At 40.8% G+C, this 23,935-nt stretch overlaps 1 protein-coding gene across 1 annotated transcript in view; it reads right to left on the bottom strand.

Annotated features, from left to right (window-relative positions):
• Positions 1–10,224: 10,224 nt before the first annotated feature.
• The window catches only part of LOC122673852 (THO complex subunit 4-like), a 72,819-nt gene continuing 59,108 nt past the window's right edge, over positions 10,225–23,935 (bottom strand). The window contains exon 2 of the mRNA XM_043871782.1: positions 10,225–11,139. Coding sequence (XP_043727717.1) covers positions 10,511–11,139 — 629 coding nt within the window. The 3' untranslated portion in view covers positions 10,225–10,510. The remainder of the gene's footprint in view (positions 11,140–23,935) is intronic.

Consider the following 23,935-nt stretch of genomic DNA (forward strand, 5'->3'; position numbering starts at 1 on the left):
TGTCGCACCAAGAAATGAAGTTTTTAACCAGAGGGAACTAGGCAAGTGTAGAGAACGATCACAATACAATGAACATAGCTTCACAAGCAGATCTATTTTACATTTACTCCTGGAAATACACTGTTTCAGTTTTCGTTTTAAATACACTTTCATTTTTGTGAAAGAAAAGGCCAATAGTTTACAGTGACTGTGAACTGGCTATCAAATATAAATAACTGGGTTTCAAATTAACATGTCCGTTCCAGGCCCCAATCTTTTCCTAATTCTGTAAAATCTGACCAGAAGGAAACTGAGGATACAAATGAGTATTTGTTAAGTTCTCTGTGAAAATATGAATGAGTTTGGTTGCAGTGCATCTTCTGCACTAATGATGTTACGTAATAGTGGCAGACACACTTTTCTGATAAATGTTTTGATTTCTGAAACATATGAGGCTAAATAAGGCTTTAGATAGGGGTTATAAAGTTGTGATTTCTAAAGATGCGGGGGGGGGGGAGGACTTCTTTCATAGTATCTAGATGCTATGTTCTGGATGTTAAAATTAGCTTGCAAGATATTATTCTTAAACACAACTTAAAAAATAGTCAAAAAAGCTTCAAAGTATTTTTTTCTCTTCCCTAGTGAATTTTGGTACCTCTTACTGTTTTTGCATGTCTAATACCTCAGGGTGGCATAGAATTTAGGGTCACTTAGCGTCAATGCCTCCTAATCTTGTTAATTTAAAGGGAAACACAATATTTCTGTAAACATTGCTGGATTCTTAGAAAAAAAAACCCGTGGGACTGAATGCAAAGGAGGGAAACAGAGACTTGGGTATGCAGGGGAGAAAAGGTAATCTTTAAAAATATATGAATAAGCAAGTCTACCAATAATTCCCCAAAGCATATAGTTAAAAGTGACTTGTTTTTCTTCAAAATACACAATATGTATTTTCATGGCAGATTCTGAATTCTGTTCAGGTTAAATTTGAATTCGTTTACGTCTCTTGCAGTGGGGTGGCTGGTAATGGCTCTTGAGCCGTATGTTCAGGGACATGACATATATTGTTAACAAGAAGTTGTCCCAAGGTTAAAAATTGATTGTGAGTCAAAATATTTTTCTGAAGAAAAACTTGTAATTACTACAAGTAGTGATAATAACGTTTTTTATTTAACTTTGTTTTTGCTGTGCTGGGTCTTCGTTGCTGCGTGGGTTTTTCTCTAGTTGCAGAGAGCAGCAGCTGCTCTCTAGTTGCGGCGAAAAGGCTTCTCATTGCTGTGGCTTCTCTTATTGCAGAACACAGGCTCTAGGGCACACAGGCTTCAGTAATTGTTGTTCCCAGGCTCTGGAGCACAAGTTCAATAGTTGTGGCGCCCAAGGCTTAGTTGCTGCAAGCATGTGGGATCTCCTGAGATCAGGGATCGAATCTGCATTTATTGGCAGATGGCTGCTCTACTACTGAGCCACCAGGAAAGCCCAAGTAGTGAGTAAGGTTTTTAAGTTGCCATAAAAGATATTTCATATTTAGTCCCATGAGACCTTTCATTTTTCATCCTATATAGTTCTTTCTCAGTATACCACAAACAGAAATAGCTCCTGTAGACAAATCTGGATAAGTTTCACTGTAAAAAGTATAAAAACACCAGGAATTTATACTTTAGATATGCACAGCTAGCTAACTGTTAAGACTTGTGACTCTGATAAGTAATGAGTTGTAGTATAAACAGCTGTAACCTATGGAATAGATCTTTAATCTACTTTCATTCCAATGTATAAAATGAACATATTAAAGAAATAATTATGTGATCTTTTCTTATTTTTAATGAGGGGGTGGGGGCAGTAGACAGGTGATCACTTGAGGAAGCAACTCACAACAAATTAAAGCATTCTGGATACCAAGTAATCAACCTGAGATTAAAAATTAACTCCTCTACCAACAGCAGATAAACATACAAAGGGCATTTTCTTAGCACTATTCTTTGGTTTAGAGTTGTCTTTAGTGATATTTACTGTATATAAAAATTTACCACCAAAATCCTAAGGAAGATTTAAGATAACCATGATGTCTTTAAATCTCAGAAAAAGTCTGTATTACTAAGCAGGACATAAATTAACAGCTTTGTCAGGATATAATTTACATACCATAAAGTACCCCCATTTATCTATTTACTTTTGCCATGCCACTTATGTGATCTTATTTCCTTGACTGGGGATTGAACCTATGTCCCATGCAGTGAAAGAGTCCTAACCACTGGACTGCCAGGCAGTTCCCTAAGATTTCATTTAAAGTGTATAAATCAGTGGCTTTTACTATATTTACAGGTTTATCCAATAGCCATAATCTAACGTTAGAACATTTTTAGCACCCCAAAAAGACCGCCACCACCTCCCCAGGTCTCTGCAATCATAATCTACTTTCTATTTATATAGATTTGCCTATTCAGGACACTTTTACATGAATAGGATCACACAATATGTGGTCTTCTATGACTAGCTTCTTTCACTTAGCATGTTTTTGAGATTTATCCATGTTGTAGCGTATATCAATACTTCATTCCCTATTGTGGCTTAATGATATCACATTGTATGGGTATATTACATTTTGTCTATCCATTCATCAGTTGATGAACATTTGGATTGTTTCCATCTTTTGAGTATTTTAAATAATATTGCTATAAATATTTATGTACAAGTCTTTGTGTGAACCTATGTTTTTAGTTATCGTCAGTAAATACCTAGGAATAGAATTGTTGTGTTACCTATTATGGTAACTCTGTGTTTAACATGTGTTCTTGTTCAGTTGCTAAGTTGTATACTCTTTGTGACCCCATGGACTGTAGCACACCAGGCTCCTCTGTCCACATCTCCTGGAGTTTGCTCAAATTCATGTCTATTTAGTCAGTGATGCTATCTAACCATCTCATTCTCTGCCGTCCCCTTCTCCTTTTGCCTTCAATCTTTGCCAGCATCAAGGTCTTTTCCATTGAGTTGGCTCTTCACATCAGGTGGCCAAAGTATTGAAGTTTCAGCTTCAGCATCAGTCCTTCCAATAAATATTCAGGATTGATTTCCTTTAGGTTTGACTGGTTTGATAAAACTACCAAACTGCTTCCCAAAGTGGGTGCATGATTTTATATTCCCACCAGCAAAGTATAGGGGTTCCAATCTCTCTCTGCCGTAATAACAATAACAATATGACACTTGTTATTGTCCATCTCTTTGACTATAGCATCCAAATAGATGTGATATATTAGCTCACTGTGGTCTTAATTTGCATTTCTGTGAAGACTACGTGTTGAGCATCTTTTCCTGTGCTTATTGGTCATTTGTGTCTCTTCTTTGGATAAATGCCTTTGTGTTGTTGAGTTGTAAGAGTTATTTATATATTCCAGATACAAATCCCTTAGCAGATACATGATTTGCAAATATTTTCCTATCTGTGGATGGTCTTCATTTTCTTGATTGTGTTCTTTAAAGCACAAACAGTTTTAATTTTAATGATGTTCTGGCAATCAATCTTGTGATTTTGCTGTTGTAGCTAAGAAATCATTGCCTAATCTGAGATCATAAAGACTTACTCCTGTGTTTCTTCTAAGAGTTATGTAGTTTTTGCTCTTAGACTTATGCCTGTGATTCACTTTAAATTACTTTTTCTGTGTGGTGGGGAGTAGGGGTCCAAATTCATTCCTTTGCATGTAGAATCCACTTGTCCTATTACCACTACTTGTTGAAAAGACTTTTCCCACTAGACTGGTTTGGCCCCTCTGTCAAAAGTCAGTGCACTATACATGATACCCTTTACTTCTCACTCTCAATTCTCTTTGATTCACCTGCATGTCTGTCCTATGCTGGTACCACACTGTCTTGAGTACCACAGTTCTTTAGTTTTGAAATTGATATCTGAGTCCTCCAGCTTCTTTTTTCTTTTTCAAGATCATTTTGGCTATTCTGGATCTCTTGCCTTTCCAATGTTGTAACACTTTGCAATATAGTTACAGATGTCAAGTAGTGTTTCATTTGGTACATAAATATTGACTTTTTTATATCACAGGCTTCTAAGAAAGCAACCTAATCTAGTTAGTAAACTGAACTTTCAAAGTCCTTGGTTCTTCCCCACATCATGTGCATGTGTGCTCAGTTGTGTCTGACTCTTTGTGACCCCAGGGACTGTAGCCCACCAGGCTCCTCTGTCCATGGGATTTTCCAGGCAAGAATACTGGAGTCAGTTGCCATTTCCTCCTCCAGGGGATCTTCCTGACCCAGGTATCAAACCTGTGTCTCCTGTATCTCTCACATTGGTGGGCAGATTCTTTACCACTGAGCCACCTAGGAAGCCCAATTTCCCATATCACGGCAACACCTAATTCATGTAGATCAGCTACATCTTCATTTATGCAGTTATTATAAGGAAAAAAAGTTATTCACAAAGCTTTCCCCTATAAGAGAATCCCTTTCTATCATGTGAAGTTTATCTAAAAATATTAACATGTAAGGGACTATGGACACACACAGTATACAAATAAGATCTCAATTGTAGTGAAGTTAGTTAAACACTGTTAACCTTAAAAGTAAAGTAGTAATATTTCAGCAGCAAAAAATGGGGTTATTTTGGAATAGCAGCAGAATTGCTTTTTGAATCCAAGAGTCTGTTTTGTAGAGTTTGATGGCACAAGGAATGGTTAGCAGTACCCAATAGAGGCTTTCAAGCGAGGCTGAAGGGGACCTTTCTTGAGGTGTCTTTTCCAACAGGCAGGCTGCAAAGTGTGATGCTTAGGGTCTTTGCCTCCTGGGAGCATGCTGTGAAAGGATTGCTCTACCAAAGCATGCTTATATTTAACACAAGCAATTAGGCCTTTATGATAATGAAATGTATCTCCTTTTTATCAGCTGTTGATCAAAAGAGGCAGGGGCCAGGTGCATTGGATGTGCTGTGACTAGCTCAAAAGACTGAGAAGTGCCTGAATATCAAGCCTGAGTTTGAGCAAACTGCAGTTTTTAATTGGAGACTTTATGTCCCTTCAAGGCCAACAGTTTTAACACATGAATGTTGTCTTCCTGGGAAAAAGCTTGAGAAAGGGAGCAGAGAAGCAAACTACCCATGTATTATAACAAAGTAGAACCTGCAAAACTTTACACCATCCAAATCAACCTTCATGATTTGTGAAGAGTAAGGCAAAGTTCCCGTGAAATGCATGGGCATTACTGTCCAAATTTATTACCTTTTTTTCCAGGTGAGTGCAAAAGGGTGTTGTATAAACTTATCAACTGGAATACTAAAGAATGTACTCCATAAATTAATTACAGTGAAAATGTGCTTTCAGTGGGACTGGATGTCAGCAGTGTGTGGAGGCTGGGAACAACAGGGTGTCAAGAGATGAGAGAGTTGTTTATTGCTTGTAAGTTCTGGTTGAATGTTCATTGGGGCCATTGAGTTTTACTACAGGTAAAATGGGTATTACCGGGACTAGAGGGCTTACCCCGTGGCTCAGCGGTAAAGAAGCCGCCTGTAGTGCAGGAGACATAGGTTCGATCCCTGGATTGGGAAGATCCCCTGGAGGAGGGCATGACAACCCATTCCAGTATTCTTGCCTAGAGAATCCCATGGACAGAGGAGTCTGGCAGGCCACAGTCCATAGGGCAGCAAAGAGATGGGCACAGTTGAAGCAACTGAGCACGCACGTGCGCACACATGCATACACGCACACGCACGCACGCACGCGCACACACACAGACACACACGCACACATGCACGGGGACTAAAGTAGAGGATAATGAGGCTCTGAGACTTGTAATCCTCTATTATGGCTTGATGCCTTGAAGGACCCCTTTATTAATAGGGTGTTAATTCTGGAGAGAGGCTTTGAGGGATCTATTCAAATCTTGACAGGAGGTGCACTGTGGATTCTACAAACATCCTTTGAAGATTTTTCCCATAAGGAGGATGGTAGCTGATCCAATAGGGATAAGTGACCAGTGTATCCCCATATTCAGCTATAGTGCCAACAAAAATAAAAGCAAATAAAAGATGGTGAAATGTCATTTAGTTCACTTGGTTGGCTATTACTACTGTCAAATTCTAGCATTGTTTTTGCCTTTTAGGAGACGGAAATTCCAGCATGATACTTTTCTAAGAAGCCTCAGCCTAGTAAATGAATAGGAGCAGAGGAACTAAGGAGAAAAAAGGTGTGTATTCTCAGAAGGCCTCAACAAAAGGGACCAGGTTTAGAGATTGGGAGCCTGGGGAGGTTTACTAAGGATCCTCACTCTTTGAACTGTCTTAATGCTCTGAGGCAGGGCCTGCTTTATAGCAGTTGGTTGAGCACTGAGAGGGTAGCTCTGGGTCAGTTAGGACAGAGAGATACATTCCCAATCTGGAGAGTGGTGTCTCTAAGCTGATTAAGAGGGAGGATTGGGAAGAGCTCCTATAGCTCCTTGGAGACCCCATCATTGTGATCAGGAGGTCTTGGGAATTAGACTGGCTAGAGGGCTGAAAACTCCTGGAGCACTTGAATTTGTAACAACCTTTTGTTCAATATGTTGGTTCTTATAGAAACAGCAGTAAGAGGAGGTTTTTGATAGCCTTTTTTTTTTTTTTTCTTCTGGACACACAACATATGGGCTGTCAGTTCCCTGACCAGGGATCGAACCCACGCCCCTTGCAGGGCAAACAAGGAGTCCTAACCACTGGACTACCAGGAAAGCCCCACTAGGAGGTTTTCAGTTTTGTTTCAGGGCTTTCATTTGCTGGAGTTGAAAATTAAGAATTCTAGTGGTCTCTCATTTAGGTGAGTCAGCTAGAGTTCAAATGAGCTGATTTGCTAAATTAACTAAGTTCTGAAGTAGACATGGCCTCCCACTCAAACCCTGGGTGTTTTAACCAGCAGAAAAAGACCCTAGTTCAGCCCATTAATAAACATAGAGTTAAAGCCTGTCTGAGTGGATTCAGCATCTGAAGGAAGACCCAAATTTCATTTGAAAACGATCTGAAGTCTATTATAATTGTAATGAAGGGGTTCCTCAGATTTCTATAGGCAAGCCTTCGTTTTATTTTGATCAGGCTTAGGTAGAGCTACTGTAATTGCCCAGTGAAAGTTTTCAGCCAGTGTTCTAGCCTTTTGCTAAAAGTTAAGAGTTTGTTTTTCTACATCTGTTCAGGATGTTGCCATCCAGCAAAACTGGTTCACTGTTTGGCTTGACTATCAGCAACAAGCTAGTGGACTAACTGACCCAAATCTGAGACAGCAGGTTGGTTAGTTTGAACAACAATGTTAAATACTTCAGCAAACCTATGGGGGTCCTCAGTTACTTAAGGGCTGTCAATTTGACCTTATAGTCCAGGGACCAGAAGACATTTGGGGTTTATTTGGATCCTCAGAAGAGAAACCTTTAAAGGGAAAGGTTCTGATAGCCTCAGAGAAGGGGAAAGTGAGGAGAGGCTCAGGGAAAAGGGGAAGTTTGGTGAAAGAATGAGACTGGGGAAACTGAGGGTGCAGCAGGGGAGGAGGATGGCACCAGAGGTGGGGGCTGGCACAAGGGGGCTGCCTTCAAAAAATGAGGGAAGGGAAAAAAAAATGAGGGAAGGGGAGGAGAAGCCGTTTTGTCTTTATTGAGTCGTTTGTTGCCTCAGTTAATTTAGAAATTGTATTTGCAGAGAAGCAATTTTAGACTCCTGATAATGCTTGGAAGCCTCAAAATATCATTGAAAATATGTGTCCCATTAGGTTTTGACAGCTTTAGAGCCCACAGCTGTCCAATTCAGTTTGAAGAAAAGTATGAGGAGTTTGGAAGTTCCCCATAGTGGCCATTAGTGTTCTAAGTTACTTTTGGTTAAGTCAGTCTATTGACTGTTAGAAATTGAGTTAGAAATACACATGAGGAAAGGTTTTTTTTTTTCATACTTTTTATTTTGTATTGGGTTATAGCCGATTAATGATGTTATGATAGTTTCAAGTAAACAGTGAAGAGATTCAGTCATACATGTACATGTACCCATTCTCCCCAGAATCCTTCTCCCATCCAGGCTGCCAGATAACATTGAGCAGAGTTCCTTGTGCTGTATAGTAGGTCCTTATTGATTATCTATTTTAATTATAGCAGTGTGTATACGTCCATCCCAAGCTACCTAACTATCCCTTCCCCTGTCCTTCCCACAGCAACCGTAAGATTGTTCTCTAAATCTGTGAGTCTCTTTCTGTTTTGTAAGTAAGTTCATTTGTATCATTTCTTTTTAGATTCCACAGGGCTATCATAAGGTATTTCTCCTCTGTCTCACTTCACTCAGTATGACAATCTCTAGGTCATCCATGTCGCTGCAAATGGCATTATTTCATCCTTTTTAATGAGAGATCCAAGTTTTTTTTTTTTTTTGGAGATCCAAGTTTTTAAACATAAAATTGGCTGGGGGCACCCTCAAAGCATTCTGATCACTGGGATCTCATTTCTTTGGGATTTTTTCCTCTAAAGCAACAAGAAAAATTCCCAAACGTACAGTTCCAATAGGATCAGCCCAGTGCCAAAAGAAACTAGGCTAAAGATCAGCACAGCACACACATCTGATAGATATGACAGACTTCCAGTGGGAACAGTTTAGTTCCAAAAGGAATGAGGCTAAAGGTTAACACGGTTCCAATAAACAGAGTTCCAATAGACAGAGTTGCAGTGGGAACAGCCCAGTTCCAAGGGAATTGGGCCAAAGGCCATATGAACACTCTCAGAAAGAACAAAGCAGTCAAGCAGATCCCAAATAAAGCCTGAACTCAAAATGCAAGGAGTGTGGGCTTGAAATCCAGGAGACTCTTTTCCTCAAATTCATGGTCAGTGAGAAAGCAATGAGTTCTGGGCTCTGTGGGTTGCCCACACACCTTGGGAGTTGTTGGAGGTCTTCTTGGGATCCCATTTTTTATCATCAAGTAATGTTGACCTTAAAAATAAATCAGTCAAGTTATTTCACCACAATGGGTTTATTCAGAAATACCAGAGGAGCTGCAATTCAGGACAAGCAAGCTAGAGCAAAAGCCATAGGCAAGTTCAACAAAAGAAAAGAATGTTATAAGAGAAAGAAAGAGGAAGTTAGGAAGTATTATTTTGAATTAGTCTGTTGGAGAAAAGTGAGAGTGTAGGGTGATGACTGTTTCTCATTGGCTGAGTTGCTGGAGTAGCTGGTTTCCTGTTCAACAGTTCAGTTCAGTCACTCAGTCGTGTCCGACTCTTTGTGATCCCATGGACTGCAGCACGCCAGGCCTCCATGTCCATCACCAGCTCCTGGAGTTCCCTCAAAATCATGTCCATTGAGTCGGTGATGCCATCCAACCATCTCATCCTCTGTCGACCCCTTCTCCTCCTGCTTTCAATGTTTCCCAGCATCAGGGTCTTTTCAGATGAGTCAGCTCTTTGCATCAGGTAGCCAAAGTATTGGAGTTTCAGCTTCAACGTCAGTCCTTCTAATGAACATTCAGGACTGATTTCCTTTAGGATGGACTGGTTGGATCTCCTTGCAGTCCAAGGGACTCTCAAGAGTCTTCTCCAACACCACAGTTTAAAAGCATCAATTCTTTGGCACTCAGCTTTCTTTGTAGTCCAACTCTCACATCCATACATGACTACTGGAAAAACCATAGCCTTGACTAGAGGGATCTTTGTTGGCAAAGTAATGTCTCTGCTTTTACATAATGCTGTCTAGGTTGGTCATAACTTTTCTTCCAAGGAGTGAGCGTCTTTTTATTTCATGGCTGTAGTCATCATCTGCAGTGATTTTGGAGCCCCCCAAAATAAAGTCAGCCACTCTTTCCACTGTTTCCCCATCTATTTGCCATGAAGTGATGGGACCAGATGCCATGATCTTAGTTTTCTGAATGTTGAGCTTTAAGCCAACTTTTCCACTCTCCTTTTTCACTTTCATCAAGAGGCTCTTTAGTTCTTCACTTTCTGCCATAAGGGTGGTATAATCTGCATATCTGAGGTTATTGATATTTCCCCTGGCAATCTGGATTCCAGCTTGTGCTTCATCCAGCCCAGTGTTTCTCATGATGTACTCTGCATATAAGTCAAATAAGCAGGGTGACAATATACACCCTTGACATACTCCTTTTTCTATTTGGGACCAGTCTGTTGTTCCATGTCCATTTCTAACTGTTGCTTCCTAACCTGCATACAGGTTTCTCAAGAGGCAGGTCAGGTGGTCTGGTATTCCCTTCTCTTTCAGAATTCCACAGAATTCCACTTCCACAGCTTTTTTTTTTTTTTTTAACACACATTTCTATTTTATTATGGCAAAGGTGAAAATGCCACCTTCTCCACAACAACAACCAGTAAAATTTATCCCAAAAATAACTCAGTACAAAACAGGTCTGTTTCAGAATTAAAAAAAAAAAAGGGGAAAAAGAAACCTTTACATGAATTTTAAATCCTATTTTAAAACATAAAAGAAACAAATCCATCATTGGCCACACAGCCCCAGTCTGTCACCCCCTCCCGCCAGGGAGCACGGACGAGACTTCTGGGTCCTGGTCCATGCACGGATTTGCCGGTCTGTTTAACTGGTGTCCATTCTTGCATTATAAGCATCCAGCTGGGCATCTAATTCTTCTGCGGAAAGCTGCTGCTTTGAACTCCTGCCGGTGCCTCTGCCTCTGCCCCGGCTGCCTCCACGGGTGCCTCTCCGGGTGCCGCCGCCACCGAAACCTCCTGAACCACGGTTTCTAGTCATCCCACCTCTGTTTACACTCTGTGCAGGTCTCCGCTGCGTGTCAATCTGTGAGGTGACGAGCTGAATGTTCATGGGGCGGCCATCCAAAGGGACGCCGTTGTACTGTTTCATAGCTTTTAGTGCATCTGCCTTCCGCTCAAAGTGCACGTCAGCTATTCCTAAACTGCGGCCAGATCGGTCGTAGTGCACAGCCGCCTTCTTCAGAGTTCCAAATTCAGCAAAGAGCTCCTGAATATCAGCGTCGGACACTCCAAAATCCAGATTTGACACCAGCAGTTTCCCACCGGTCTCCACGCCGGCACCACCCCCAAAACCGCTATCGAAAAGGTCATGCTGCCATTTGTCAGGAAGTTGTTTCGGCCTGCTGTAGGGCGCCGGCCGGTTCCTGCCGCCGCCGCCCGTCGCGCCGCGGGCGATAGCCGGCCGATTCCGAATGGGTCCGCCGCCTCGGTTCACTCAAAAAGTGCATAGTCAAAAAGCAGAAATAGATGTTTTCCTGGAACTCTTGCTTTTTCGATGATCCAGTGGATGTTGGCAATTTGATCTCTGGTTGCTCTGTCTTTTCTAAAACCAGCTGGAACATCTGGAAGTTCATGGCTCACGTATTGTTGAAGCCTGGCTTGGAGAATTTTGAGCATTACTTTACTAGCGAGTGAGATGAGTGCAATTGTGTGGTAGTTTGAGCATTCTTTGGCATTGCCTTACTTAGGGATTGGAATGAAAACTGACCTTTTCCAGTCCTGTGGCCACTGATGAGTTTTCCAAATTTGTTGGCATATTGAGTGCAGCACTTTCACAGCATGATCTTTCAGGATTTGAAATAGCTCAACTGGAATTGTATCACCTCCACTAGCTTTGTTCGTAGTGATGCTTCCTAAGGCCCACTTGACTTCACATTCCAGGATGTCTGGCTCTGGGTGAGTGATCACACCATCGTGATTATCTGGGTTGTGAAGATCTTTTTTGTACAGTTCTTCTGTATATTCTTGCCACCTCTTCTTAATATCTTCTGCTTCTGTTAGGTCCATACCATTTCTGTCCTTTATTGAGCCCATCTTTGCATGAAATGTTCCCATGGTATCTCTAATTTTCTTGAAGAGATCTCTAGTCTTTGCCATTCTGTTGTTTTCCTCTATTTCTTTGCATTGATCGCTGAGGAAGGCTTTCTTATCTCTCCTTGCTATTCTTTGGAACTCTGCATTCAAATGGGTATATCTTTCCTTTTCTCCTTTGCTTTTGGCTTCTCTTCTTCTCTCAGCTATTTGTAAGGCCTCCTCAGATGGCCATTTTGCTTATTTGCATTTCTTTTTCTTGGGGATGGTCTTGATCCCTGTCTCCTCTACAATGTCGCAAACCTCCGTCCATAGTTCATCAGGCACTCTGTCTATCAGATCTACTCCCTTAAATCTATTTCTCACTTCCACTGTATAATCATTAGGGACTTGATTTAGGTCATACCTGAGTGGTCTAGTGGTTTTCCCTACTTTCTTCAATTTAAGTCTGGATTTGGCAATAAGGAGTTCATGATCTGAGCCACAGTCAGCTCCTGGTCTTGTTTTGCTGACTGTATAGAACTTCTGCAACTTTGGCTGCAAAGAAAATAATCAGTCTGATTTTGGTGTTGGCTATCTGGTGATGTCCATGTGTAGAGTCTTCTCTTGTGTTGTTGGAAGAGGGTGTTTGCTATGACCAGTGCATTCTCTTGGCAGAACTGTAGGAGATGCAATGTCCGTATTTTCCTGTTGGGGGCCTGTAACCAATGACTCTTTCCTTCTGCTGATCTTGACAATTCTTCCTGTCATGGACAATGAGTGGTATTGCATGAAAGCTCCCTCCACCCCTTGCTGGCCTCCTGACTCCATTTTTTTTTTTTTTTTAGTTGGAGGCTAATTACTTCACAACATTGCAGTGGGTTTTGTCATACATTGATATGAATCAGCCATAGAGTTACACGTATTCCCCATCCCGATCCCCCCTCCCACCTCCCTCTCCACCCGATTCCTCTGGGTCTTCCCAGTGCACCAGGCCCGAGCACTTGTCTCATGCATCCCACCTGGGCTGGTGATCTGTTTCACCCTAGATAATATACATGCTGTTCTTTCACAACATCCCACCCTCATCTTCTCCCACAGAGTTCAAAAGTCTGTTCTGTACTTCTGTGTCTCTTTTTCTGTTTTGCATATAGGGTTATCGTTACCACCTTTCTAAATTCCATATATATGTGTTAGTATGCTGTAATGTTCTTTATCTCTCTGGCTTACTTCACTCTGTATAATGGGCTCCAGTTTCATCCATCTCATTAGAACTGATTCAAATGAATTCTTTTTAACAGCTGAGTAATATTCCATGGTGTATATGTACCACAGCTTCGTTATCCATTCATCTGCTGATGGGCATCTAGGTTGCTTCCATGTCCTGGCTATTATAAACAGTGCTGCGATGAACATTGGGGTGCACGTGTCTCTTTCAGATCTGGTTTCCTCAGTGTGTATACCCAGAAGTGGGATTGCTGGGTCATATGGCAGTTCTATTTCCAGTTTTTTAAGAAATCTCCACACTGTTCTCCATAGTGGCTGTACTAGTTTGCATTCCCACCAACAGTGTAAGAGGGTTCCCTTTTCTCCACATCCTCTCCAGCATTTATTGCTTGTAGACTTTTGGATAGCAGCCATCCTGACTGGCGTGTAATGGTACCTCACTGTGGTTTTGATTTGCATTTCTCTGATAATGAGTGATGTTGAGCATCTTTTCATGTGTTTGTTAGCCATCTGTATGTCTTCTTTGGAGAAATGTCTGTTTAGTTCTTTGGCCCATTTTTTGATTGGGTCATTTATTTTTCTGGAGTTGAGCTGCAGGAGTTGCTTGTATATTTTTGAGATGAATCCTTTGTCTGTTGCTTCATTTGCTATTATTTTCTCCCAATCTGAGGGCTGTCTTTTCACCTTACTTATAGTTTCCTTTGTAGTGCAAAAGCTTTTAAGTTTCATTAGGTCCCATTTGTTTAGTTTTGCTTTTATTTCCAATATTCTGGGAGGTGGGTCATAGAGGTCCTGACTCCATTTTAATGACGTTTCCCTCTTTATTTTCACAACACAAATCCCTTTCCTTATTCTTTTTCCAGTCGTTGGTTTCTTTCCTGACACACATTCATAAGGTAACTAGGCTGCTTTGAAGAAGTAGTTTCATCTTTTATTAGAGCCAGATGGAACCATCTGTTTCTTATTGGAACTTCTAACAGCCCCTGGTCTCCCTTATTCTGGCATTCTCTGCTGAACTTTCTTTTAGCTCTGCACATTGAGTATCTGTCAAAAGTCTCATTTCATCGAGTATATTTGTGGTTTCCTTTCAGCTTTCTCTTTCTCTGAGTTCATAGGGCCCCCAAAGCCATCTGAATGTTTTGGTTTTTATTTCTTTGTCTTGTTTATGTCTGAGCACATGAATTCATGTGAGCCCAAAGCTCAGAGAATACACGTGAGGTGTAACCAGGCTCTCCTAAGGTGGCTCCAAGGCCCTGTGTTGATGCTGAGGGGTCTTGAAACAGTCAGAAGACATGGTCAGTGAATATTTGGGTGTACAAATTGGGAGGTCATGAAAACATTTGTGTGAGACTGCAAAGAAAATACAGATATCCTATGAAATTCCAGGGGGAAAAAGTAGTGAGTTTTTTAAAGGGAAAACTCCAGCACCCACAGTTCCCCCTATACCTCTCTATTCTGTGTGTTGGGTGCTTCCCTGGGATAACTCATTACTGTCCTCCAGGGCTCTGAGTTACCTTCCTAAACTAAGGTAAGGAAAATTCCATTTTCTTTTAGTCCAGCTGGTACAAACCTAAATTTTCAAAAGGAATATTTACAGTAATTTTAAGACAAAGTGCATAGAAATGAAATACAGACTACAAATGTATCCTCTGACAACTAGAATCTAGCCATAAATGGGCTTCATTGAGACTATTGAGTATCTATCCCAACACATTCTAAGCAGTAACTCAACAAAGGAAGTTGTTTGCCCATCATGGGACATTCGGCAATGTCTGAAAACATTTTTGATTATCACGACTACAGGTGGGAATGTTATTGGCATATAGTGGGTAAAGACCAGAGATGCTAAATACCCTATACTGGACAGCCCCCTGTAAGAAGGAATTATCCATCCCCAAATGTTAACAGGGCTGAGGTTGGGCAATCCTGGTCCAGGTAGATGAGTGAGAAGAGTGAGATTCAAGCATGCCGTTTGGCCTTCCAACCCAGAGTGACTTGGGTTGGTACTCTGCCATACTGCTGATCCCGGAGCGGCAGCAGTGAGTGGGCCTGAAGAGAGATCTTAATTCTAGGACCCTCCCCAACATGTGGACACAACTTTTTGCTAAGATGAACCCCACCACAGAGGCCTGTGAGGGTAGGTCCACATTTATCATGGAGTGGTACCCCCTCCCTTTTTGACCCTCAGGCGGCCTTCCTGTGCCTGTCCCAACAGGGAAGTTTTCTTTGACTTCAGGAGTGGGCACCTTATCTCTTTCCTTCAGCAGAGCTCAGCTTCTGCCACTGGCTCTGCCCTTGGAGTGTCTGGGTGAGAACAAAGCTTGAATTTTACTCCACCTGACAAACACCAGCTGTCTAGCCCAGAGGCCTCTCTATCTCTTACCTCACTGGGAACTCTGCCAAAGGTCAGAATCAATATTAAAATCTGTTCTAATTCAATGTAACCATATCTTTTCAGCCTGACAACCAAATTCTTACTTCCTTTGGGTGGAAAGTCCAACTCATAACTTTCTGTGCAAAGAAAATAAACCATTGATTAAAACTTTACTAACTTAGGGATCAGGATGGGGAATACATGTAACTCCATGGCTGATTCATGTCAATGTATGACAAAACCCACTGCAATGTTGTGAAGTAATTAGCCTCCAACTAATAAAAATAATTGGAAAAAAAAAAAAAAACTTTACTAACTTAGGGAGCTGGCTCTCTTTACCTCCCGTGTTCTCTTTGATTACCTAGATGCCTGTAAGAGAAAAACATTGCTGATTTCCATCACTAGTTTTTAATTGAAAATAATGTTAAAGTTCCCTTAAAGAGGTCACTAGCAAGTATTTATTAGGTACCTACTCAATGCCTAATATTCTGCAAGAAACTATAGAGGATTTTTTTAAAGTATCATCTTTACTAGATTTATATTAGTGTTTTGTCTTCAACCCATATTGGAGGCCCTCTCAAGAAGCAACTACATGAAATTGAAAAATGTTGTGAAAATGTTAAGGATGTTGTTCATTACATCACTAACAATATCTCCTATGATGTCTCACATTAAAAACCTTTCTTTTAGGGTTAAATTCACAGAAAGTTTTTGGTATCGTTCCTCTTTTCTGCTAATGAGATTTAAACTTTTCCTTTAAGCTATAGCTGCCAGGAAACTCAGCAAAATTTAAATCATATGAACAGTGTCCTTTGTCTTACATCTATTTGTAGTTCCCTTTTTTGTTATTGAAATTGATTTCAAGTTATGTGTAAAAAGAGGGAAGCATGGGAAGAAGGAGGAATCAAGAGTTAGAAAAAATATTTATGCACTTAAAGGTACAGGAATAAATGTACATGCAAAAATAACTGGAAAAGAGGTTGTGCCTTTTGAAAATTGAGTGTCAGGAGGTGTCATATATTAATAGATCATAAATACCAGTGCCATAGTATTTTAAAACATGAGAGAGGTTATTATGAGCTCTAACTCAGAGAAAATCTGGAATTAAAGGGCCACAGAGGAAACGTGTTTATTGGTAAGGAGGGAGGAAGATGGACTTTCCTTCTGAAAGTGACAGTCATGTTGACAGGTGTGTAAAGGACAGTGAGGAGGCTGGGTGAGATGAGAGATTCATACTGGGGCTGTATACGGAGAGATGGAGAGATAGTAATAATTGATGAAAAGCCAGACCTGGATTTGACTCCTGGGTCAGGAAGATCCCCTACAGCAGGGAATGGCAACCCACTCCAGTACTCTTGCCTGGGAAATCCCATGGCCAGAGGAGCCGGACAGGCTGCAGTCCATGGGGTCACAAAGAGTCGGACATGACTGAGTGAAGACTATACTTTTCACTTTTTGTGCTTGAAAGCTGGGGAGACACACCCCCACACTGTTAAAGCTGGCCTTACTTCGGGCTCTTTCTGCTATCCCACATTGTCTCTCAAGATTTCTTTTGACTATAGAAAGCTGTTGTAGGTTTATGAGTTAGAAAGTACTTTAGAAAGTGTAGCAGAGTAAGGTGGGTGTGCGTTGAAGGCGACAGTAGGGAGAGCGTGTCTTGGCTGAGCTCTTTGTCTTGGCTTCTTCACTTCCAACATGGAAGAAATTTACATGATTCCCTGGACCCTGAAAAGCTATTATAATGCCCCTATGATAAAAACCGCCAGATTAGGGCCTGCAGGTTTCCTTATCATCTTATCAGGTGGACAAAGAATCATCCTGTCGTCACAAACACATGGGCTGCTTGTCCCTTCAGTGTTCTCCATCAGCTTCCTCAGGCTGAAATCAGTCACCATGTATCAAGCTGTGATGACAAAAAGGCATATTGAGCAGGATGTGGTCAGCCAAATCACGGACCTTGGACAAGAGACTCTAGCCGAGAGCCCGTGGCAATGCCCGCCTTGTGATGAAGACTAGGATAAAGATTTCTGGGGAACGACCAGCACCCCACTTGTGGGGCATAGCCAACTACCATGGCAACAGCATCCCTTTAAGCAACATAGGGAACATAAGAGTAACCTGTGTGTTCCCACATCTCTGCTGTATGTTCTGCTATGAGAATCAATGCCAGACCCTAAAAGACTCTTACTACTTCTTGCCATGGAAGAAGGCATGACAACTCCAGTATTCTTGCCTGGAGAATCCCATGGACAGAGGAGCCTGGCAGGCTACGGTGCATGGGGTCACAAAGAGTCAGACACGACTAAAGTAACTTAGCATGCACTTTCGCCCACAATGCATTCTTCACTTTCTTTTCTCCTAATCTATTTAGAGAAAGATAAATTGTCTGTGACTTTCAAAAAAAGAAAGTGTAGCACAGTGGGGATAAGCTGTGAAGAGATAGAACCAAAGAGTCTTTAATGGTAAAGAAAGAATGGAATTCATGACCAAGGGGGAAAAGAACTTGCTGTTTAGGAAGCACTCCTGTGGCCGCAGTATAGTTATAGTTCCTGCATTGAAAAGGTGAGATTAATATACAGAGTCCCTATTTAGCAGGATTAATAGCTTTCTAGGAAGTTATGAACATTCCACTTAAGTTATACCTGTGTGCTTTGAACTGTCTCACCTGACTCAGAGGACAGCTGGTTTCCATTCATGTATTATTTCATATTCAGAAGTCAGGAACATTAGGTATTAATGATATGGGTTTCAGTTCAGTTCAGTTCAGTTGCTCAGTCGTGTCCAACTCTTTGCGACCCCATGAACCACAGCACACCAGGCCTCCCTGTCCATCACCAACTCCTGGAGTCCACCCAAACCCATGTCCATCGAGCTGGTGATTCCATCCAACCATCTCAACCTCTGTCATCCCCTTCTCCTCCTGCCCTCAGCATTGGGGTCTTTTCCTGCCCTCCTGTCTTTCCCAGCATTGGGGTCTTTTCCAATGAGTCAGTTATTCGCATCAGGTGGCCAAAGTATTGGAGTTTCAGCTTCAACATCAGTCCTTCCAATGAACACCCAGGCCTGATCTCCTTTAGGATGGACTGGTTGGATCTCCTTGCAGTCCAAGGGACTCTCAAGAGTCTTCTCCAACACCACAGTTGAAAAGCATCAATTCTTCAGTGCTCAACCTTCTTAGTCCAACTCTCACATCCTAACATGACCACTGGAAAAACCATACCTTTGACTAGACGGACCTTTGTTGGCAAAGTAATGTCTCTGCTTTTCTTTTTTTTTGATATGCTGTCTAGGTTTGTCATAACTTTTCTTCCAAAGAGCAAGTGTCTTTTAATTTCATGGCTGTAGTCACCATCTGCAGTGATTTTGGAGCCCAAGAAAATAAGGTCTGTCACTATTTCCATTGTTTCCCCATCTATTTGCCATGAAGTGATGGGACCAGATGCCATGATCTTAGTTTTCTGGATGTTGAGTTTTAAGCCAGCTTTTTCACTCTCTTCTTTCACTTTCATCAAGAGGCTCTTTAGTTCCTTTTCAATTTCTGCCAAAAAGGTGGTGTCATCTGCACATCTGAGGATATTGATATTTCTCCCAGCAATCTTGATTCCTGCTTGTGCTTCATCCAGACCAGCGTTTCTCATGATGTACTCTGCATAGAAGTTAAAAAGCAAGGTGACAATAGACAGCCTTGACATACTCCTTTCCCTTTGGAACCAGTCTGTTGTTCCATGTCTGGTTCTAACTGTTGCTTCTTGACCTGCATACTGATTTCTCAAGAGGCAGGTAAGGTGGTCTGGTATTCCCATCTCTTGAAGAATTTTCCAGTTTGTTGTGATCCACACAGTCAAAGGCTTTAGCGTAGTCAATGAAGCTAACATTAACATTTTCTGGAATTCTCTTGGTTTTTCAGTGATCCAACGGATGTTGGCAATTTGATCTCTGGTTCCTCTGCCTTTTCTAAATCCATCTTGAACATCTGGAAGTTCACGGCTCATGTACTGTTGAAGCCTAGCTTGGAGAAATTTGAGCATTACTTTGCTAGTGTGTGAGATGAGTTCAACTGTGTGGTTGTTTGAACATTCTTTGACATTGCCCTTCTTTGGGATTAGAATGAAAACTGACTTTTTCCAGTCCTGTGGCCACTGCTGAGTTTTCCAAATTTGCTAGCATATTGAGTGCAGCACTTTCACAGAATCATCTTTTAGGATTTGAAATAGCTCAGCTGAAATTTCATCACCTCCACTAGCTTTGTTCATAGTGATGTTTCCTAAGGCCCACTTGACTTTGCACTCCAGGAAGTCTGGCTCTAGGTGAGTGATCACACCATCATGGTTATCTGGGTCATGAAGATCTATTTTGCATAGTTCTTCTGTGTATTCTTGCCACCTCTTCTTAATATCTTCTGCTTTTGTTATGTCCATACTGTTTCTGTCCTTTCTTGTGCCCATCTTTGAATGAAATGTTCCTTTGGTATCTCTAATTTTCTTGAAGAGATCTCTCGTCTTTCCCATTCTATTGTTTTCCTCTATTTCTTTGCATTTATCACTAAGGAAGGCTTTCTTAACTCTCATTGCTATTCTTTGGAACTCTCCATTCAGATGGATATATCTTTCCTTTTCACCTTTGCCTTCCACTTTTCTTCTTTTCTCAGCTATTTGTAAGGCCTCCTCAGACAACCATTTTACCTTTCTGTATTTCTTTTTCTTGGGGATGGTCTTGATCACTGTCTCCTGTACAATGTTATGAACCTCCATCTGTAGTTCTTCAGGCACTGTATCAGATCTAATCCCTTGAATCTATTTGTGACTTCCATTATATAATTGTAAGGGATTTGATTTAGGTCATATCTGAATGGTCTAGTAGTTTTCTGTACTTTCTTCAATTAAGTCTGAATTTGGGCTAGACATACCCAGATCTATGCATATTACTCAATACAAAATATTTCTGAGGAAATATTGAATTGGGTACCAAGAAAAGAAAGTTAAGGCCCTTCAGCTCTGTTGGTAAAGAATCCGCCTGCAATGCAGGAGACCTGGGTTGGGAAGATCCCTTGGAGAAGGGAAAGGCTACCCACTCCAGTATTCTGGCCTGGAGAATTCCATGGAGAGTCCATGGGGTCACAAAGAGTTGGACATGACTGAGCGACTTCCACTTAATTAATGATAACTTTTCTCCTAAAAAAAAAAATAGAAACCTGACAACTTGTTGTTTTTATGACAAAGCTTCAAAAGACCTACCTTAGGTCAATAGAAATAAATTAGTTTTGAAACACTAAGATTAAAGATACTTTCATATCTTTTTAAAAGCTTACAGATACTCTGTCATATTGATGTTCACACAGTAGTGTATCAGCTTTTATTCAACATTGAATTCTTGCTTCACTGAGATAACGTATTGTGTATAAGATGTTTCCTATGTCTCTTCTGGGTCCTGGAACTTATCTGGGACACAAAACCATTTAGATTTTAAGGCTGTCATTTTCCCAAATAGAATTTTGCAAATGAGAATATAATATTCTTGAATAAACAATGAACCTTTGTAAAGAGAGTTCAGAATAGCCTTGGAGAGCCTCAAGATTCTATTGCAGGGCCATGTAATTCCAAGAATGTGATAGGAGGTAGGGTGGTATAGTCAGGGCACTTCTGGGAAGGTCTAGAAACCTACTTGTGCTGCTAACAAATATGTCTGGAGCTAATCATTGAAACCCCAGGTAGATCGTGGCATTCCCTGGGAAATAAAATGGCTGCTCTCAGAGCTCCTTCATCCCTGCCTATGTTTTAGTTCTGAGAAATTTCCAGTGAGCCTCCAGGTTGTCCCAAAGCAGGGCTCACTGTGACCATGTCTCTTGATGGGTGGAAATCCTATGGGAAAGTGAAGCGGTCATGGCACACATATGTGTGTGTGTATGTATGTGTAAGTGTGTGTATGTGTAAGTTTGTGTGTGTGTGAAAGAGAAAGAGAGATTTGCAGTCTACCACAGCAAACTTGGAGAATTCCTTAGGAAATAAGATGATGTCCCCCATCTCACGGGTCTGCCCTCTGCTCCTTCTTACACGCAAACTCCTGTAGGAACCCTTTCTTGGTGCTCCCTTTCCTGTTCTCTTCTCACCTTTTTACCAACAACCCAGGCTGACTGCACAACCTGTTTTCTCACACAAATTCTTCATTGCCCATCCTTTTTGTAATCCTTGTGAACCATCCTCACATATAGTTTCACCCCTGCGCTACTGAAGTTGGCTAACTGGGACAGTTACTGTGACTGGGCAACTTGACGCAGTTGTTCCGACTGGTAGCCCCTTTCGGTAGCTTTCCTTTTAGCCTTCTAAATACCTTGGACTCTGCTTTGGTGTGTGCCAGATTCACTTTGTTTGTTTGTTCCACAGAAGCTGATAATGTGATTAGCTAAAGAGGTGAAACGCTATACAAATACATGTTTGTTAAGCACTAGTCCTTGCCCAGCGTTATGTTAAATCCAGGTACAAACCAACACGTTGGTTCTGTTTTCCGTCTCCTGTGTACGGCAGCTCATAGAAGGTGGGAGTCATGAAGCATTCTTCGTTGTATGTGATGGTGAAACACATATATTGTAAGGTATAATAGTAGGCTGCCAACTGTGTAGCTTCTACAAAAAATACTTTTGACATTCTGCTTGTATAAATACAAGTGCTGTATTTTATGTCTTTTCCTAACTTATACAAACCTGTAGAACTTAATACTATCCCTTGCAGTGATGTTTGCGTCTTCAATAAAAATTGAATGTAGGATACATATCATTTTATTGGGCATACTTTGCACCTTTCTAGCACAATGCCAGGCCAAAGTCAATGATGCTTTAATTTTTAGGTGTGGGAAAAAAAAAAAATACTGGATAAGAGCTTTTATCTCTGCATTATAATCATACAGATTACTTTTTATTTCTTTATACTCTTCCTGCATTTTCCAAATGACCTAACATACATAATTGTTTACATACACACATATATGTTTGTATATATCTATATCTACATATATGTAAAAACATATACATAGACAGGATATCATGCAGTACTGTGTCCTGTCTTCAAAAAGATTATGTGCCTTCTAAGAGGTCAGTCATCAGAAGCCCAGAAATATTAAGTGACTTGTCTAGAATTATACAAGTAGGAGGTGATGGAGGAAGGACCAGAACCAAGATTTTTCTAGCTGCGAGTTTTGTACTTTTCCTGTTAAAATGAACATGACATGTTGAGAGTGTGGTGCCATCCTTTCTTCCATTAGCGTACATGTATACTACCTACTTCACGTTAAATCTCTGGCCTTCCAGAACTTGAAACAAAGTGTGCGGCATCTTGTGTGTGCATCTACAGTCCTTAGTCAATTTAAAAATGTTTGTATTTTTTTAATGTCTAAGAATGCCTTATACAGTAAAATGCATATATTAGACTTTCACAATAATGCCTTAAAGAAAATATAAGGAAACATTAACTGATTAATTCTGGATTGTGGGTTGGTATTTTTCTTCTTATTTCTTGTTTATATCTTCCTATGCTTTTTTTTTTTTTAACCATGACTATTTCATAGTTTATCGTTAATCAAAACTGATTTCTTTATAAAAAGGAGGTTGATATTCCTGAGTCCATATTTTATTCCTCAAAAAAGGAGGAAGGTTTCTTTTCTTCATTGAGGACAAATATATATATATATTCAAGGTGAATATCTAACATGATAATGCATTACTTTAAAAATTGTTTTTTTTTAATCTCACAGACTCCTTAAATCATCTTTTGAGATTTATGAACCTACCCTCAGAGAAATACAAATACACATAGAAACATGACATTGTAAAAACTTTTGGAGATTCCCAGATCCCCTGAAGTTCATTCATGTAAACCCTCTTGGTGTTGCTCAAAGAAAGAGCTATGATTTTCATCTGAATACCTAGGATATTTGTATGAAATGAAATTTCCCAAACTTCCTCCCAGACTTTCTGAATCAGAGGGATCAGCGGGGCCCAGGAATCTGCCTCTCTCACAAAACTGTCTTCCCTACCCTCCAAGCAAATAGAATGCACAGCAAATGTCAGAATCTCAGGGCCTAGATATCTATAGATCTCATCTTAAGAATCCTAAGAATAGCAAAAATGAAAGTGATAGAGAATCCACAGTGCCAGTTCTTGAGATTAGGGATCTGAGCAGGAGTTTGTCAAGTAAGGGGGCACCCAACTGAGGAAAGAGCAGAGTCAGATGGGAGTTGGAAGTGAGGGCATGGCAAAGATATGAACTAATCACAAGTCTGCCTGGAAACTGGAAAGAATCCAAGGCAGTTAGAAGGTCTCGTATTGAATCATGAGCCAGGCTATCAGAGTGGCATGTAGAAGTCACGAGGCTAAAAATAATTATGCCAGACTCAGGCTTCTGTGGTTTAAGGAGAATAATTGATGTTTAAAGTAGCCTTGGTGACATACAGTTTTGTTTCTCATTGTGGGACTATAGGGGATCCCATGAACAAGTATGGAATTAGTATTTCTCTAAAGAAAATGAGAGACATCACTTTTCCCACAAAGGTCTATCTAGTCAAAGCTATGGTTTTTCCAGTAGTCATGTACACATGTGAGAGTTGGACCATAAAGAAGGTTGAGCGCCA

This window comes from Cervus elaphus, chromosome 18, assembly GCF_910594005.1.
Source record: "Cervus elaphus chromosome 18, mCerEla1.1, whole genome shotgun sequence".
NCBI classification, from domain to species: Eukaryota; Metazoa; Chordata; class Mammalia; order Artiodactyla; family Cervidae; genus Cervus; species Cervus elaphus.